The 16,936-nt window shown below is 44.0% G+C and overlaps 1 protein-coding gene across 2 annotated transcripts in view; it reads left to right on the top strand.

Moving 5' to 3' along the window:
• Nucleotides 1-1,387: 1,387 nt before the first annotated feature.
• The window catches only part of IGF2BP3 (insulin like growth factor 2 mRNA binding protein 3), a 115,811-nt gene continuing 100,262 nt past the window's right edge, over nucleotides 1,388-16,936 (top strand). The window contains exons 1-3 of one of the 2 annotated variants that reach the window (XM_065665861.1): nucleotides 1,388-1,702; nucleotides 2,205-2,426; nucleotides 3,682-3,742. In XM_065665861.1, the coding sequence (XP_065521933.1) occupies nucleotides 2,252-2,426; nucleotides 3,682-3,742 (236 nt within the window). In that variant the 5' untranslated portion in view covers nucleotides 1,388-1,702; nucleotides 2,205-2,251. Of the gene's footprint in view, nucleotides 1,703-1,812; nucleotides 1,860-2,204; nucleotides 2,427-3,681; nucleotides 3,743-16,936 lie in introns of those variants that run through there. The other variant, XM_065665862.1, reaches the window with a different exon arrangement.

Here is a 16,936-nt window from a genome sequence, read left to right as displayed (position 1 = left end):
AACATTGGCTTGAAATCACAAATATGAGAGGGTTTTGAACGGTTTTTTTCTCCCCGGTAAGCCAAGCGCTCGGCTGCACACCACAAAAGGGCCGTATTTCCAACTTACTCCAACATTCCCCCAGCCCCTGCTCATTCCACAATGGTCCGGGGCTCCAGCCCTCATGGTGAGACATGTCTCCTTGCATCATACCACCACAGGCGAAATCCTCAGCCACTTTCCCCCGCTCCCGGCCCCTGTACCCCCTCCCCAGCCCAGCTGCCGCGGCTGGCGGGCGGGAGGCAGACCCTTGCCCCTTCCCCGGCTTCTGAGGAGATTTAAATTCCCCCTCTTTCATTCTATATTTGTCCCAAGTTAGGCACAAAACTATGAAGCGTTCCTCTTTACGACGGATTTCCAGGACATGTGGAAATCCATTCACTGCTCGCTAATAAAAGCATTTAACCATTTTCCATGGATATACCTATTAAAACGTACCGCAAGGAGCCTACCACGGAATAAATGAAACCTTCGGCTAAAGTGCGTTGAATTATTAAACAAAACCTGCTAGATCGCTATATTAAACACAGTGCTGGCTTTCATTTCCGTATCCTTTCTTCATCTTCAGGCAACGTTTTGTTTGCACTGGAAAGGCTCCACACCCCCAAACCCCTCCCCCACAAGCCCACCATTGTATCTGTACCAATGTGGAGAATTATGAATGGTTCCTTAGACTGGGCCGGGGGGTGGGGGAGCTGGGGAGGAGGGGGGTCGCCAAATCCCTTTGTGTGCCGTTACCAGCCGGGGGCAACGGTGCCTTCGCGTTTTCCCCCTTCGCCGTCCACCATTTCCCAGATGGAGCGTGGTCCCCCCGCCCCTCCCCTGGCCGGGCCGCGTCTCCCTCGCCCCAGGACTTTCCCCCCTCCTTCATCATCCCCCTAACTCTCCACCACCCCTTTGTCTGTTTTATTTTTACCCCCCCCCCCGTTTTCTCCTCCTTTCCGTAGGGCTCAGCTCAAGGGGCAATGCGGGCACGTTACCATGTGGGGCTCCTCCGGGGCTGACAGAGACCCCCCGCCCCGCGCAGTCCCCCAGCACGCAGCCGCGGTGGCCGTGCGCGGGAGCGGAGCCCCGCTCTCCCTCCCCCCGCACCGCACCCCCTCTTCGCTTTCCTTCCCCCTCCTCTCCTTCCTCCCCCTCCCCCTCCCCCCCGCCGACCCCCGGTGCCGGGGAGCGGGATCGCACAGGCACGACCCCGATGAACAATCCCCACCGCCTGGCACGGCGGGGAGGGGAGGGGAGGAGCGGAGCGGAGCGGGGCGGGGCGGGGGGGGGGCCGGAGGGGGGGCGGGCATTGCGGTGCCTTTTCCCCTCCCTCCGCGGGCTCACACCCGCTCACTCGGGGGGGAGGTGCTCCCGCCTAGCCGTTTTTGGGCGGCGGGGGCGCACGGAGCGGACTCCCCCGGCGGAAGGGCAGAGGCGGCGCAGAGCGGAGCCCACCCAACTCCGGTTTCCCCTTCCCCCGCCCTCCGGCCCTCTCTAAACTTGTCCTGTCCTGTCCGGCCTCCCCCCACTCCTCCTCCCCGTCCTTCACCCCGGCCCTCCTCCTCCGTGAGTGTGTGCGCGCCCCATCCACTCGCTAATTGAAGAGCTGGGATTCCTCACGTGAGAAGTTGATTTGTAGTTTGAACACGTGGCTCATTCAAAAAGACGGAATATTCAAGTAATTTTTTTTTCTCTCTCTGCCTCCTTCCCTCCCCCCTCCCCTTCTCTCTCCCCCCTTTTTTCACCCAGGGAAGGCGGCGCCTGCATGCACGTAGTGTGACATTTCCATAGTCCGCCTGCTGCTGCCAAAGGGGCTCGGGGGCAAGACAAAAAAAGTAGTTTTTTTTTCTCCTTTCCTCTCCCCTCCCCTCCGCTCCTCAGCCCGCCATCCGCGGCCGCGGCGCTGGGTGTTTCCCCCGCGCCCCCCATGCGCCCGGGTAGCACGGCAGGCACTTAGGGCTCCCGTTTGGCAAAGCTTTTTTTTTTTTTTTTTTTTGTCCTTTTTTTTCCTTTTTTTTTTTTTTTTTTTTTTTTACCCCTTGAGAGAGAGGGAGGGACACAAGCTGCAGATCTGATTTTTTTTTTCCCCTCCCCTCCCCTGTCCTCTCTCTCTCTCTCTCTCTCCTTCCTCCATCGCATTTTGTTTTATTTTTCCCTTCCTCCCCACCTCCTCTCGCAAGACGAGGGTTGCAGCCCGCGGTGCGCGCCTCCCCGAGCCGCCAGGAAGATGAACAAGCTCTACATCGGCAACCTCGGCGAGAACGTCAGCCCCCTCGACCTGGAAAGTCTCTTTAAGGACTCCAAGATCCCCTTCTCGGGCCAGTTCCTGGTGAAGACGGGGTACGCTTTCGTGGACTGCCCCGATGAGAGCTGGGCCATGAAGGCCATCGAGGCACTTTCAGGTGAGCAGCCCCTTCAACTCCCCCCTCCTCTTTCCCGCAGCCCCGACGGCTCCAAGCCTCCCGCGCTCCTCCGCGGCCGCGGAGACTGGGCCGCGCCGCCGGTCTTGGGGTGGAGGGGAGGGGGGGAAAGGCTGGGGAGGAGGGGTCCCCTCCACCCTGCTCCCCAGCCCCCAGGTGAGGTGCGAGCTGTTGTTTGCCTACCGCGGCCAGGGCCGCCCGGCCTCGCCGAGGAGGCTTTGCGCGGAGGCGGCGGCGGCCCCCCGGGAGGGGCCGGCCCGGCGTGGCGGGGGAGCGGGGCCGGGGAGGGGCGGGAGCCCGGACCCGCGGCTCGGCGGTTCCCATGTTTTTCCAAACCCCGCTGCCAGCCCTGCCCGGCCGGGGGCCCTCGCTGCGCCGAGGTGGGGGGATACGAGGGAGTGCAGTGACGGGAAGCAGGCTGCGCTCCGCGGGGCAGCGCTGCACACCCCGCCTTGGGCGCAGGCGGACCCCCCCGCAGCCCCTCGCAGGGGCCGCCTGCCCCCGCAGCGGGCTGGGGTTCCCCGCTGCTTGGTACAGGCCGCAGGGCCGGGGGCGAGCCGCCGAATTGCCCCGAACTTGAGATTGGGGGGAGCCCTGCCTGTCCCCCCCCCGGCGCTGCACTGCTATTTATTTCGGTTTCTCTTCGCTGCTCTCACGCACTCATCACCGCCTCCAGCAGCGCGCCGGCTCCTGGCCCCGACATCCTGTTTTTGTGTGCTTAAAAAAAGAATTCAAATATATAGAAATACATTTCTTTTCTCCGCCTGAAGCGGCTTTGCGGAGCTCCGCTGGGAAAGCTTCCCTGGGAAAGATGGGCTCGGGCTGCGCTCGGTGCCTCCGTTCGGCTCGCTTCCGCGCAGAAATCCGCCCGAAGTTGGAGGCCCGGCGGCAGCGCGAGAGGCGGCGGAGCCCCCGGTCGCCCTCCCCGGGACGGGGCGGCTCGGCAGAGCCGAGCCCGGCTCCCGCACACGGCGTTTCGCGCGTCGCTCCGAGCTCGGGGCTGGGGCGGAGGAAGGGGGCCCGCTCGGGGGAGCCCCGGCTCGGTACCGGGCTCCGTCGCCTTCCCGGGGCTGTGCCTGGTCCCCGCTCCGCCGGCGCCTCGGTCGCCGATGAATGGGCTAACATGTTGCACTCCCGCTTCCTGCCTTGCACCCCTGCAAACCCGCGCCGGGAGATGGGGACTCGTGGGACGCACAGCCGCGCTTAGCTATTTTCGCCTTTCCGTTTATCTCTGCAGGTAAAGTGGAGCTGCATGGGAAACTCATAGAAGTTGAACATTCAGTCCCTAAAAGACAAAGGTAATTTATTTCTTTTTATACCCCTTCTCTTGCTTCCCCCTTGCCCTCCGTTACCCAGTGAGAAGCAATTTGAAAAATGCTTAGGTTTGTGTTTCTTTTCCCTGTAGATAAATGGAGCGCTTTCTTAAACCCACAGGCGTGCACTCTGTGCTGTCCTAGAGGTTTTCTAGAATGAGCCCATGTGAATCAGCCCATGTATTTCTAATGTAGTCTCTTGGCTGGGCAACAGTAGTAGTATTTAATTTATTGGGGGGGGGCGGGGGGGGAGGTGAAATAAGGGGCATTTTTGTGGGAGAAGCGAGTTATTATGGGCTGCTGGCAAATGATTGTGAAGACTTTAAAATTTAAAGTTCCGTGAGGAGGGCTCAAATCTGGGTGTTATGAGGAAATGAAACGTGGTGTTGTGAACTGTGTAATGGGCAAGCACATCAGCTTTGCTCCAGCAACAAAACACATCTTGTAAATATACTGGTATACGTATTTTTTGGGTCCTGCCATGTTGGAGTCTGCAGCATTTTATAGGCACGTAGTAGAAGTCTCATCTGTATTTGAGAGGATTTTTTCACCAGTATTTTGAGCTGGTCCATAGAAGCAGCGGGAGAATGACTTCTTCCCAATAAGGGCAGGATTTATGCACCCTTAATTTCTAAATGTATGTTTAATTTTTGCAAGGCAGTAATTTTGTTGGGCCTCATGTAAAGAAGCAATACTTACAATAAAGCAGGGTAGTATTTTTATACTGCCTATAGCAATTCAGCCTGCTGCTTTCACAAATATTTAGATTATAGAAAACCTGGCATGCACTAAAGGGTAAAACAAAATAGATCAAACTTTCCACGTGCTTGTTCCTGTACTCCATTATTCAATCTGGGAAGTATGTCTGTCTGTGTAACTTTGTTAGAAGGGGCTTCTACTATTTCAGGGCTATTTTTGAAAGTATGGTCTTTTTTTAAATAGTTGATTTTAGGAGGTGAATTGGCTGTCTTTATGGGCACTGTATCTCGGTATTTTGAGATTTAGAACTTTAATCACTATTTAGTGTTAAAAGAAAGCTTCTCTTGAGAAAGTGTGGAGGATTTTTGCTCTAGTTAAGTGTGGTGGAAAACTCCTTCCTGGATCAATTTATACCATGTTAATCTATGTGATGCTATTTATTTGATACTTTTCATTGGAAATTAATGCGCTGTATCTGCTCTTATTTAATATGCAAGGTATATTGCTTTGATGTACGGTACCCTATATTTCAGACCCTTTGTATATAACAATACTGTTGTAGGTGGAATATATTTTTAGATTTAAGAATAAAACTCCATGGGGCACATAAGAATTGGCAATTTCTTACTAGTCTCTGTAATAAGTATGATAATAAATTTATTTATCTTAAGCTTACACAAGTAGTATTCTATTTATGATGTTGAAAACAAATTAATTTTACTCAGATAAAGGTAAATTTAAAATTGCTGCTGACCCTCCCAACTTTTACATATATATCTGTATATCTACATATCTATCTATCTATCTATGTCTTCATTTAATGTGTTTAGGAGTATTTTCTTGTCCTGTCAGCTGAAATGGTGTAAAAGTCCATTCTTCATACTGGGTAGCATATCTTCCTATTTGTCTGTGGATAACAGTTATCAGAAACATGCATCTGTCTGTAACTTGTTGAAAAGAATTCTGCACTGAACTTAAGCACTTTCCTAGGCAGGAGTTGCCTACATATAGGCACATTTGAAAAATCATAAATGTAATTGTATCAGCATACCCCTATTGCTTCTCCCAAAGCCCCTATTTGTTAAAACACTGCTTCATTGTGCAGTATCATGTTGGAATGCATTAGATAGATTTCAGATTTACACTGCTGTTTAACAGAAAATTAAACTGCATTTCTCATAACTGCACTTCCTTCCTTTTTGTTTCCGCTCCCCCTCTCCCAAAATCAAATATAGAAAACCACTTAAAATTCATTCAGTGGCCTCCATATGTAAAAGTGACTCTCTCATTCCTTTCATAGATGTGTAATACTTTCCTGCTGCCATGTTTTTCAGTTTTATTTTATGTTGGGGGGTGGTGGTGTCAAAAAGTTGAAGTTTTTTTGTCCTGCCTCTATAACATTGCTCGCTGGGTGTGTATTTAGAGTCGCTTGGTAACAGTTTGCAAATGTTGAGTATTTTGGTGAAAGTGGTTAGTAAGATGCTTCTAAAGTAACTTATTTGAAATCTTTGTATCTCTTTGCACCAGGGGAAGGTGCAGATGCTGGTGCAGGGGGGTGTGGGGGTTTGCTTATGAGGCCCACCCAGAGTGCTTGCACACTGCAGGGCCAGGAAGCGCTTCCCATGGAGCTCTGTGCACTCAATGTGTGAGACATGGTCAGAGATGACGCCATTAGTAAAGCAAAAGTGGGTACGTCAAGTCTGTCTTTCAGCATGTGCACACGATTAATAGTTTGGTCAACTTATTAATTCATAAGAGCAAAAGTTGTTGTGTAGCGCGCTGAAATTATTCAATACATTGTATTGACCTCTGCTGCTGTGAGGCTGCTTCATGGAGAGTCCCAGCTCCCCTCCTTGCAACCTCCTTAAATAGGTTTTTATATAGATAAACCCATATATTTATATATAGATATATTGGGCTTTTTTTAGTGGAGTGTGTATGTTGTAGCTGACAAAGGTAGTTTGTGAGTATCGTCCTCCAGAGGCTGCTGAGGTGCATGGGAGGAAAGGGTAAGGGTCTGGTAATCCATATCCTTGTCACAGAAAGGAAGGTCAAGAGGTGGTGTCAGCTAGGGTTGCCATAAAGTTGAGCTGAATCCAGAAGATGGTGGAGTGTGCCTAGCTTGTTACTCAGGCTGAAATACTTGGGCCCAGTAGTCACCGCATTCCAACCCTTGCTGGATCTTCAGATTTGAAGTGGGCACACCCAGGTTTGCAAAATTACCTTCCTACCTGCTGTGGAAGGAAGCAGAGAGCTGTGTGTGTGGCTTTCTCCCTCCGCTCCCCCTTGGAAGCATTTGAAAACAGACAAGGGGATACGCTGAGATGGAAAAAAGGGGCCTGGTCAAGGTTCCCTTGATGGAAGGGTGGAGAATTATTTTGGGGGAGGTGCAAAGTGTTTAATAAGCCCGGAGTAGATTCCTGACTTACTATTGAAATCTCAAGGGAATGCCAAAGGAATGCAGCGTTTCTGCATTCAGACCCCTCGGTGTGGAGGAAGGCTATTAGAATATTTAAAGGTTTAGGTCACTTTATGCAGAAGTTGGGGAAGGCATTGTGATAATTCTGTTGCTAGTCATGCTCTGCGAGAGAAGGCAGGGCACTGTTAGTGACAATCTGCGCTGCTTAGATTGGTTTTCTTCTCGCAGAGCAGCAATGCAGGAGGGGGACAGCGGCAGCCCATAGGGTATGTGCACCCTTGCCCATGGAACTTGCGGTGCAAGGCTTTGGGTAACTACCTCGCTGCAATCCAAGAGCAGCTGGTATCTCACAAGGCGATGTAGCTGCAATCTGATTATTCAAATGGCCCTGATGTCACTTGTGTGTGATGAGGGGGGAGGGCAGGCGCTAACTCTAACTGTGGGCACCTGGGGGTGTGCCTGGTGTAGCCTCCTGGCCCTATCTCCCCTCTCCCCATGGGTTTCCCACCTGGACCTGGTCCACCATGCTTGCTCCATGGCCTTCAGGTGCCCCAAATACTCATGACACCTCAACTGTAGTAATGATGAGGTGGCTTTCCAATTAGGAGGTTAAGTTTTTGTTCCCCCCCTACCTTGGGAGCTCTTTATTGAGAAAATAAACACGCTATGTTTCTTCTGGGGGATTTGTTTGGGAGAAGAGCAGAAGAGGGTAGCAAAGGTGCACCTTGTCAGTAATGCTGTCTCTTTATCAGCTGTGCTACGGGGAGTGCAATGACCTAACAGCTGAGCTTCACCTTTAATGTGGAAGTATCTCAAGGCTGATTTTAGCAAAACAACCCCAAACCCCCTCACACAACCACCTCTGTTCCATGGCTGTTGGATAGGCATTGGATTGGGTTGCTAATTTTCAGTATGAGGGTTCATCTCTTGTGCCTACAAGGTGGTGGGAAATGTTTTTGTGAAGCTGAAGTATGTATTGTGGCTAAAATGGCCACAGTTATTAAAAAAAGTAATTTAGTGGCATTGATTTTTAGTTTTACTTCTGTAAATATCAAGCAGGGAGAAACATGCTGAATGTAAGGAGACAGGATAGAAAATGTGTCATTCATAGGCCGTATTCGTGCTCTTTGCTGCAGAAAGAGGTGGAGGACTGTGCCTGGGCCCAAACTAGAAGGTTTTTGAGAGTGAAGAGCCAGATTTTCTGCATAGTGATTTTGGGTTCTTATTTTCTGTTTGCACATTTATTTTTGCAGATGTGAAGAGAAAATTAGTATATAAATACATATTATTATTTTTTTAAACCTTTGAATGCTTACAATAAGAATGGAAACAAACCTGGGTAGCTGCAATTCCTACATAGACAACATGTCAGTATGGCAACAACAGATCATTCTTTGCTAGCTGTGTTAAGTATTATGTTGTTGGATGTTTAATTTTTAAGACTCCTCACACTGATCATTAATAATAGTAATTAAAAAAAATCCCTTCTTGTTGCAGTATTCAAAGATAAGCTGGAGTGTATGAGAGAGCTCCCTAAATGCATGACCTGAAAGGCTGGTCCTGCTCTCCCTTGGCTACTGCCCCATTAGGTACCACTATAGAAGGTACTCTGAGAACATGCTTGCAGCAGATCTTAAATTGTGCATGGATACAGTAAATTTTGAAGAGGTGGAATATAAAAATAAATTTTTGGAAGTGTCATTTGAGGGTAGCAAAAAATAATCGGGAAACGTTTACATTTTCTAATTTTTCCCTTGCTTTCACCCCTCCTCATGGGGTAATAACATGCTCAATGTTTTAAGACCTTGAAGGTGGCATTTTTGTGAAACGGGGCTGTGTTCATTTCAGTTGCTGTCTTAAGAGCAGAGCATAGGACTTTGCAGTGCTGGAGCACTTTTAAGGCTTCTGGTTAGCAACTGCATGGACTTCACATGCTTAGTTTTAACCCCAAAATATCTTAAATGGCCTGGGATTTACCTACCTAGCAGAAAATGTGAAGCTTCCCGTAATGGCCATGAGATGCACCCAGGCAGAATTAAAATACACCTAACACTTAACCACAGGCACAGGGTTAGCCCTTCAGGGAACCTCACAAAAAAGACTCTTTGCTCCTTAAACCTGCTCTTCTCCTTAATGTCATTTTAGTTTTTAGGATTTTATCCTCTTGGGATTTTGGTAATAAAAATGCCATGGAGCACAGCTGAAGATGCTTTAGTGGTGATTTTGTCCCTGCATGAGCCCAGGGAGACAGGCAGAAGGCAACATTGCTGTGGGATTTCTTTTTTTCTTATAATTTCAGAGTCAAATTTATTATTGGGATTTGATTTTTGGCATCAGTAAATAGATGGAGATGAATACAAAAATTAAATGCTAGAAGGTCCAAGTGTAACTTCTTATGCTTTACAGAGGGAGAGGGGAAGGTGCAAAAGTTTGAACAGGATTGATGCGCTTACAATATTAAGGCGTTTTACGTAGTGACAGAGTGCTTCAGTATGCTTCAATATGATTCTTTTTAATGTGCGTTCTCTAATTCTGTTTTCATATGCAAAATGTTTATCTGCACGTCAGTCCAATTTATCTCAAATGATGCAGAGTATAGAATTATATGTTGAGTTATATGCTAATTACTGTTGAAAGCTAAGAAAACCGTAAGTTTTCCTTATTTCATCCCGAAATGTGACATTGTCACCAGAAATACTTGCGCATTATTTTATGGTTTTAGTCTGAGGCTTCTGTCCTTTTTTTTTTTACTCTGAGCATGTCAAGTGTCTGTCTTTCCATCCTGCATCTTTGTTGTCTTTTTATATTTTTTAGATTTACATTCCAAATTTACAGTCCAAATAAAGAAAATGTTGAATGTGTCATCTAAAAATCATCCCCTATGCCCAGGTCTGGGTTTTGCTGGGGAGATCAGTAAGCCCACTGCTTACTGGTGTTACTCAGCCTCTCTGGCCACATTTATCCATGTGGGTATTTCAGTGGCAGTTGTGCCTTCTCATCACCTCAAATAAGTAATTTGGCTTTGAAAGTTTCTGTATAGGAGCATGAGGTCCTGTGCGTTTGGGCACTTTTTAGGTAATTAAGGAAAAATTCTCTCCTAGTTTCGCTTCCTTCCAGATCTGCAGTATTGGTTTGTGAGTGTATATTGAAGGATGCATACATTTAACCAAGGAGAAAACCTTCATGTCTGTAGTTGATACTTAGCAAATAGTGTATTACGAGAATCAATATTATGGTAAATGTTAAAATACTCTATGTGTAATGGCAATAAGAGTGGGGCTGAAAAAGGTGGTGTTTTCCATTTTTTTCTTTTAATTTTTTTCTGTAAGTGCATTGAAATTTTGAAATAGAAAATTATACTAAATTAATTATACTAAATTATATTAAATGAATGTTATTTTGCTGAAGTGTATTATCCCAGCAGCTGGCACAAGAGAAACCTATAGTATAAAAGCTGTCTTCTGTGCAATGTAACCTTAGCAGTAATGTGCCTCTCCTCTTGCTTGCCTTTTCATGTTGCAATGGAATTAACATCAACTAAACTCATCCTTTTGCAAATCTGGATGAAAAACTGCCTCTAAAAGGCAAAATGAGGCATTTGGTGTTTCTAGTAAAGTTAAAATTTGGGTAGGAGTGGACATAACAGTGTGCCAAAGAGGGATCTGACTCTTCTTGGGTATGGGACTAAGTATTGAAACAAAACTGCTTTGAAATGAAAGGTCTTCTGCTGGGAAGGGCCTTACTCCATTTTAAGTTTTTGGGTATCTTGATAATTTTGTGGCTGTAGTCTGGTGAGAAATAGTGGAGAGAGTGTTTTGAAGAGAACGTGTGTCTATGTGAGTCTCTCTGTGTACGTATATATATATATACACACACACATGCATTTTAAAATATTATATTACCATAAAAATAATTTATAGTTTAAGAAAAGACCAGCTAAAAATATCTGAAGAATTTATAAAAATAGAAAGGTTGGGTTTTTTTTGTTTTTTTTTTTTTTGCTGGTACTAATACTCTTGAACACAACCGGGGCTGAATGTTCACTTCTGAAAGATTAACTTTCATGCTCAGCTGAACTTTAGGAACGCCATTTTAAAATACGTCGTCTACGCCATGTGTCCAGTGCAATTTTCCCCTTTGAAAATAGCAGTGCTTTATTGGTTTTTGGTAAAAAAATTTAATTTTCTAATGCTAAATGTACAGGTCCTCTAGGGTTTTCCTCAAAAATGGATGTTGCTTGAACTTAATGAAGCCTTGAATGTTGTAGTGCAGAAATCAGAATTCCTGATAGAGGGAACTCGAGTCTGTGAACAGAAGTTTCTGTTGGAGAGGGAAAAAAAATAATCTTAAGTTATTAGTTGGGTTCACAAACACTTATTTCTCTGAAACCTGATGTTAAATAGTGGTTAGGGATGAAGCAAAAACCTTATTGTGTTTGGATTTGGAATTACCTGTTAAATATCTAGCATGCATAGGTCAAGATGGGATTTCAATTTTCTAGGAATAAGCAGGGCAGGAGGGCTAGCCATGAAAAGGAGGGGGTTGAAAACAAACCCAGCCTCGAGTGAGTTGTACTATGCAGTCACTCCACACAGCTTTCATCCTGGGGCCTGACCCTGTGAGCTCTCTGCCCCTTCTCCCCTGCCCTGGGAAGAAGTCCTCGGTGTGCTGAGGGGAGGCTCTTGGGAAACGGAGTTTGCAGAACTGCTCTAGCTTAGACAGAGAAAATGCATGTAATGATGGACAAAGGCAAAAGATAAAATGGATTTTTCTTTAGAAAAAACCAGTATTTTTAAAACAGTTAAAGAACAGATCAGTAGGAAATCTATTTTCAGTGATATTTGATTTATACACGTAGGGGAGGTTCTCTATGTGATGATGGCTTCCCAGTTATCATGGAAGAAGAGTTCATTTTCTTTTTCTTCTCACATCTTCGTAAAAATTTCAAAACAGCATCTCTTTAGTACTTGAAAAGCATAATCAGGTGTAACCTGTAGGATGTTTGAGGAATTTAGGTAGCAGTTTAATCCAAGATAATAGACTATGCCTATAATGTAAACCGTGTCTTATTTTTCTCCTAATATGAATTAGAATTCTGGTAAACGCGCTTTATATGCTTTTCCAGTGAAAATTTTGTGGCAACCTTAAGCAGGTAACGGTTGGGAAGAAATATGAAATGTATTACTTTGTGTCTTGGAATATTCTGAAATAATATTTTAAATGAGTTCGCTAATCGTATACCAGTGAGCACAGGTTCTCCTCACCAGCGAGGAACTGGTCTATTAAAGATGTGTACTGCTGTGCTCTAAAGATCACAGAGGTCTTTCCTACCAAGGGAGCTGGATCCCTAAATGAACCACATCTTTCTTTGTGGAAAAGTCTGGTGTGCAGAGGGAACTTTTCACCAGGGTCAAGTGAGAGGGATTTGGTACTGTCTTTCAGCGGTCTTGGTCACAGTGGGAGCTGGTGTTGATCAGCAACAACAGTTTTTATACCAAGAGCTTTGTGTTAGTAGAAGTTTGGTTATTTAAGCAAGCTCTAGGTGGTGGTGGGCGGCAGTGTAACAGGGAGCTAAAAACTGCCTTTGCCAACTGGGAGATACTCCTTTTGACTGTAACTGAAGTGCTGGAGTATCTCGATACTTGTTACCTGATTGCATGAACTCCGCATCTGCACAGAAATTTTTTGTGTAGGAGAAATGTGCAGTTTCCAAGGATGATGAGTGTTTAAAACTCTACAAGTTCAGGCTGTCTTTCAATTTCAAATACGTACTAAGGCATGGTAAGCATGTAGCTTAACATGTGGTCTTGTAGATTTAGTAACGCTTAATGAAAGAATTGGAGGATCCTGGGTGTAGCACAGGTATTTAAGCTGTTTCTAGTAACCTGTGCAAAATACAGGAGGAATGGACAGTTCCTAAAACCAAAGCAGAGATTTTTTTAAAATGCTCTGTAGTCATCGTTAGATTTCTCTTCAGAGCTTAATGCCGGTGCTCAGTAGCAGCGGTGTAAGATCTTACGCTGCTAATACTGTTTAATTCAAAGATGCACCAGAATGCTCATTCTATTAAACTACTTTTCTTAAAAAAACCCACCCCAAAAACCCCAACACCCTGCACTAAGTTCTGATCATCAGAATGTTGGTCACCCCTTATTTCTGAAATACAAAGGTTTGTTTCTTAGTGATGGTCTGAGTTCTCGTAGCATTCTATTCCCATTCTATTTGTCACCTTGCTTTGGGTTGCTGCTTGTTTTGTTTGCCTTAACAATGTGTTTGGATTGAATGAGTTCTATACCTCTCTAGAAGTGTTCATTTTCTGTTATACAGTTGAGAGGGAATTCTTCATAATAATGTGATTTCTACCCCTCCTACCCTGGCTGCTTTCTTAAACAAGAAGTGATTGTTGACATGTAAATATACCTGAAATTCTGCATTTGACATAAAACTGTAAACTTTTGCTGAAGGTTACGGAGTACACACCTTTGTACAACTGGGCTTGGTGACAGCTGTTCAATTAAACTCAAATCATGAGCAAAAATCATGTTTTCAGGTCCGTAGCATATGCTTATCCCATATAAAGTTGAAGTTTCCTGTCACTCCTTGGAAGTAATCTTGGGAAAAGATTTAGAAGATTTATCATTATAATTTATAGAGCCCAACAAGCTTTTAGATGGAGCTAATGATTGCTTTAGCTTTGTGTTTGACTAGCAATTTTGTGATTTTACTGAAGCATTTACTCTCTGTGATTGGCTTTTGCCTGCCTCTGTGGCAAATAATAAGCTTATGTACGTTGCTTTTCTTCCTGGCCCTTTTGCTCACATCACCTGATCCGCACAGTTCACTTATTGTGACTGTTGCTGGTTTTGCATATGTTTAAGTTCAGCATCTAAACGTGAAAATGCTACTTCTGAATGCATGAACGACAGTACAGATCCAGCATCGCACGTGTGGTTACGTCAGTCTCCCGCTGTATAGCAGTGCTGTGTTGTGTACTGCAGCCCTTCAAAATGGCTTTTCAAATGCAAGTTCAAGCTGTCTTAACTTTTTAGCTATAGAATGCTGGTGGAAATCATACGTGGGTCTGTATTACAGAAAACCACTCTTTGACATAGTTCTGACTTTTGTCACTGGGTGTATCATTCTGGGTCGTACCCTTTAAGGGGGAAAAAGGGGGGTGGGGGGGTTGTGGAAATAAAGAAAGGGGAAAAAGGCAAGGCATGGAAAAGTCTGGCCAAAACTTAGTCATGCTTCATCATGATGAAGTCCTTCAAGTTCCTGAGGGTGAAATGGCATTTGAGAAGTGGCAGTCTTCTGGAGATGGCTGTGGTGCACGTCTGACCTGATCGGACTTGGGCTCAGCAATGAGAACTTTGTGGTTTTGAGGGGCTGAGCAGGTGCCTTGACCTTTTTCTTTTCCCTCTGACATCCAGCTTTGTGAACTTTCCTTGCACTCTGTGGATAACATGCATGTGGTTATGAACTATTAAAGCATGTCTTTGAGGTTTGGGGGAGGAGAGGGACAGAGATACTGCTTTGTCGTGAGGCTTTTGGTAGCTCCAGTTCTGGTTGTTACTGGTAGTTGTCTCTTACTGTGTAGTACAATACTAGGCACAAAGCTGGTGCCAGCAAGGTTTGAAATAAGATGAATTTTTGGGGTTGATGGTGGGGGAGAAGAATGAAGATGACATACAAACAGTAGGGTTGGCAGAAAACGATCAGTAACCCCTAAAGAAGGATGATTTCTTTCTGCCATTGAATATTTATATTGTAACATCATAGTCTTCTTCCTTATGCTGTTTTATTTTATTGTATATTTTTTTGGTAATTTTGTATTTCTAGCTTTTTCCAACTATTCATTCCTTTAAAATGTTCTTAAATCCTCAATTGTTGGGCATATCTGTGTGCAGCCGAATTTCAGAGCTTTGAAAGGCATATTTAAACTGTGAGGCTATGCTCTTGGGTAAAACCAGCTTGATCTACTAGTGGGGGCAAGTACCACCTAATTTAGGTATCTCTGTTAATAAATCAGTATTGTGCAATTGTAAAAATGAGAAAGTAATTGCTGCCTTGGTGTTATAATAGGCTTGCACATCTGTATACACACTAAATATGAAGTAATTAACTGCTAAATAATTTATTAAACTTGGTCAAAATTATCATCATTGTTCACATGAACTTTCCTAATTTTGATTTAAATGTTTAGCACATTCTATGCCTTTGGAAACGACAAGTTACCAAATGAAAATAACCTTGACATTATTGATTAACTTGTAAGTTACACTTATGAATTAACTGGTTTTCTGTTAGTTTAATGCTGATCTTAATTTACAGTTTTGCTCAGTTTAATGCTAAGTGAACTAAAGTAGTGCAAATGCTGCTCTGTGTAAAGAATGCGGTTTCTCAGTGCAGAAATGTAAACTATTTTTTTGTTCTCTGATCTTAACAGTATTTAAATCTAGAGTGACAGTGAAAAAGTCAATGTTTGCTGTGATCATCTTTAAAACATGCACTATCTTCTATGTTTTCCGTGGAAAAGGAAATGAAAAATTGAGTTATTTAAAAGGTGATAGAGGCTATCCTATAATTGTTTTATATGTTATTTCTTAAAGTCGTGGCAGTTCTTTCATAGGATTATGAAAGCAGGGGAAATTATTAAATATTAACTGTAAAGGTTTATTAAATAAAATATTCTTATACCCCTTATACAAGGGAATTTCAACATAACTTGCATTTAAAAGAAACTGTAAAATTGGAATGTTTCATGATTCAAAACTTCTGAACAACTGAATTTTAGTTGTTGACTTTTCCAGTTGAGCAGAATGAAACAATGTTCTAAGGCTTTTGCTAAGATCTGGTCTGAATGCTCAGGAACTGCTTTCTTATATTGTGTCAAGTAAGCCAGGGTACACCAAAGCTGCTAGGGTGAAGCATGGAAGTTTGTTTCAGTAACTGATAAAAATGAAGTTTAATGGATGATAAAACTGACAATATTTCTATTAAGTAAATACAAAAACTTGGAGAAGACTCTTCATGCACAAGCTGTGACGCTTTAACTATGCTGATACAAAATGTTTATTATGAATGTGGATTTACTAGTGTAGATGTACTTACCCAGAGCAAAATTATTGCCCTATAAAGAAAAGGAGAAAATAAGCTTTATAGACAACAGAAAGCCTTGCATCGTTGTTATTACTTTATAAACTTCTTGAAAGATGTTAAACGTTTTCCAGTAACTTGTCTTTAAATCAAAACTTAATGTAGAAAATATTGTGTATGTGTGCAAAGTGTGTAATCATTTAGCTCTATATCCCAACTGAAAGATGGTGCATTCTACACTTTGAAAGGGGATAAAATTATTTGAGGGGGGAGTAAGCAGTTTTGCTAAATAACTTGTAACTTTTTGCTGTAAGTACAGCTGTGAAATAGTTTTATTTGGTGCTGTTCTGTCCGCACAATTTCTGTGTAGTTGAATAGGATTTCATTTCTTGGGGAGAACTCTTCAGAGAAAATTGCTTAAAAGAAATGGCAATGCCTGATTTGTTTCTCTTTGCAAGTAATTTAAGTATAGAAAAAGAAATGGCTTTTTTAATTCTGTATTTGGTGACATTCAGCATAAAAGTGAGAAAGCCAAACAGATAAGTGGTCACTTTCTATGACTTTTGGGTTTTGACAGGGCAAAAGAAAGGAGGAAGGAAAATTATTTGGTGGCGATAGCGCAAAACCCACATGTTCTAGCACTCCTGTGGTAGAGGTGTTATGTCTCGTCTGCTTTAAGCTACCTAATCAGTTTAAGACAATGTGGAATTACCCTTAGTGAGAGCCAGCACTTGAGTGCTATTTCTTCTTCTTGGTATTCAATTAGTTCAACAAAGTGTACTAGTAAAATAATTACTAGAGCATCAAAGTGAGAATTGGTATCTGTGCGGTGTCTTAGCTATCGTGTGCATCAATTTAGACTTGAAAAAATTCCTTGTTTTTTCTTTAATCTTGTGTCAATAAGGCTTATTGTACTAAATCCTTTGAGATGGATGAACTTATTTTAAAGCAAGAAAAGGAGGAAA

The sequence above is a fragment of the Lathamus discolor genome, chromosome 2, assembly GCF_037157495.1.
Source record: "Lathamus discolor isolate bLatDis1 chromosome 2, bLatDis1.hap1, whole genome shotgun sequence".
Taxonomy (NCBI): Eukaryota; Metazoa; Chordata; class Aves; order Psittaciformes; family Psittacidae; genus Lathamus; species Lathamus discolor.
The sequence above is the reverse complement of the archived record's forward strand: the minus strand, read 5'-3'. Positions and strand labels throughout refer to the sequence as shown.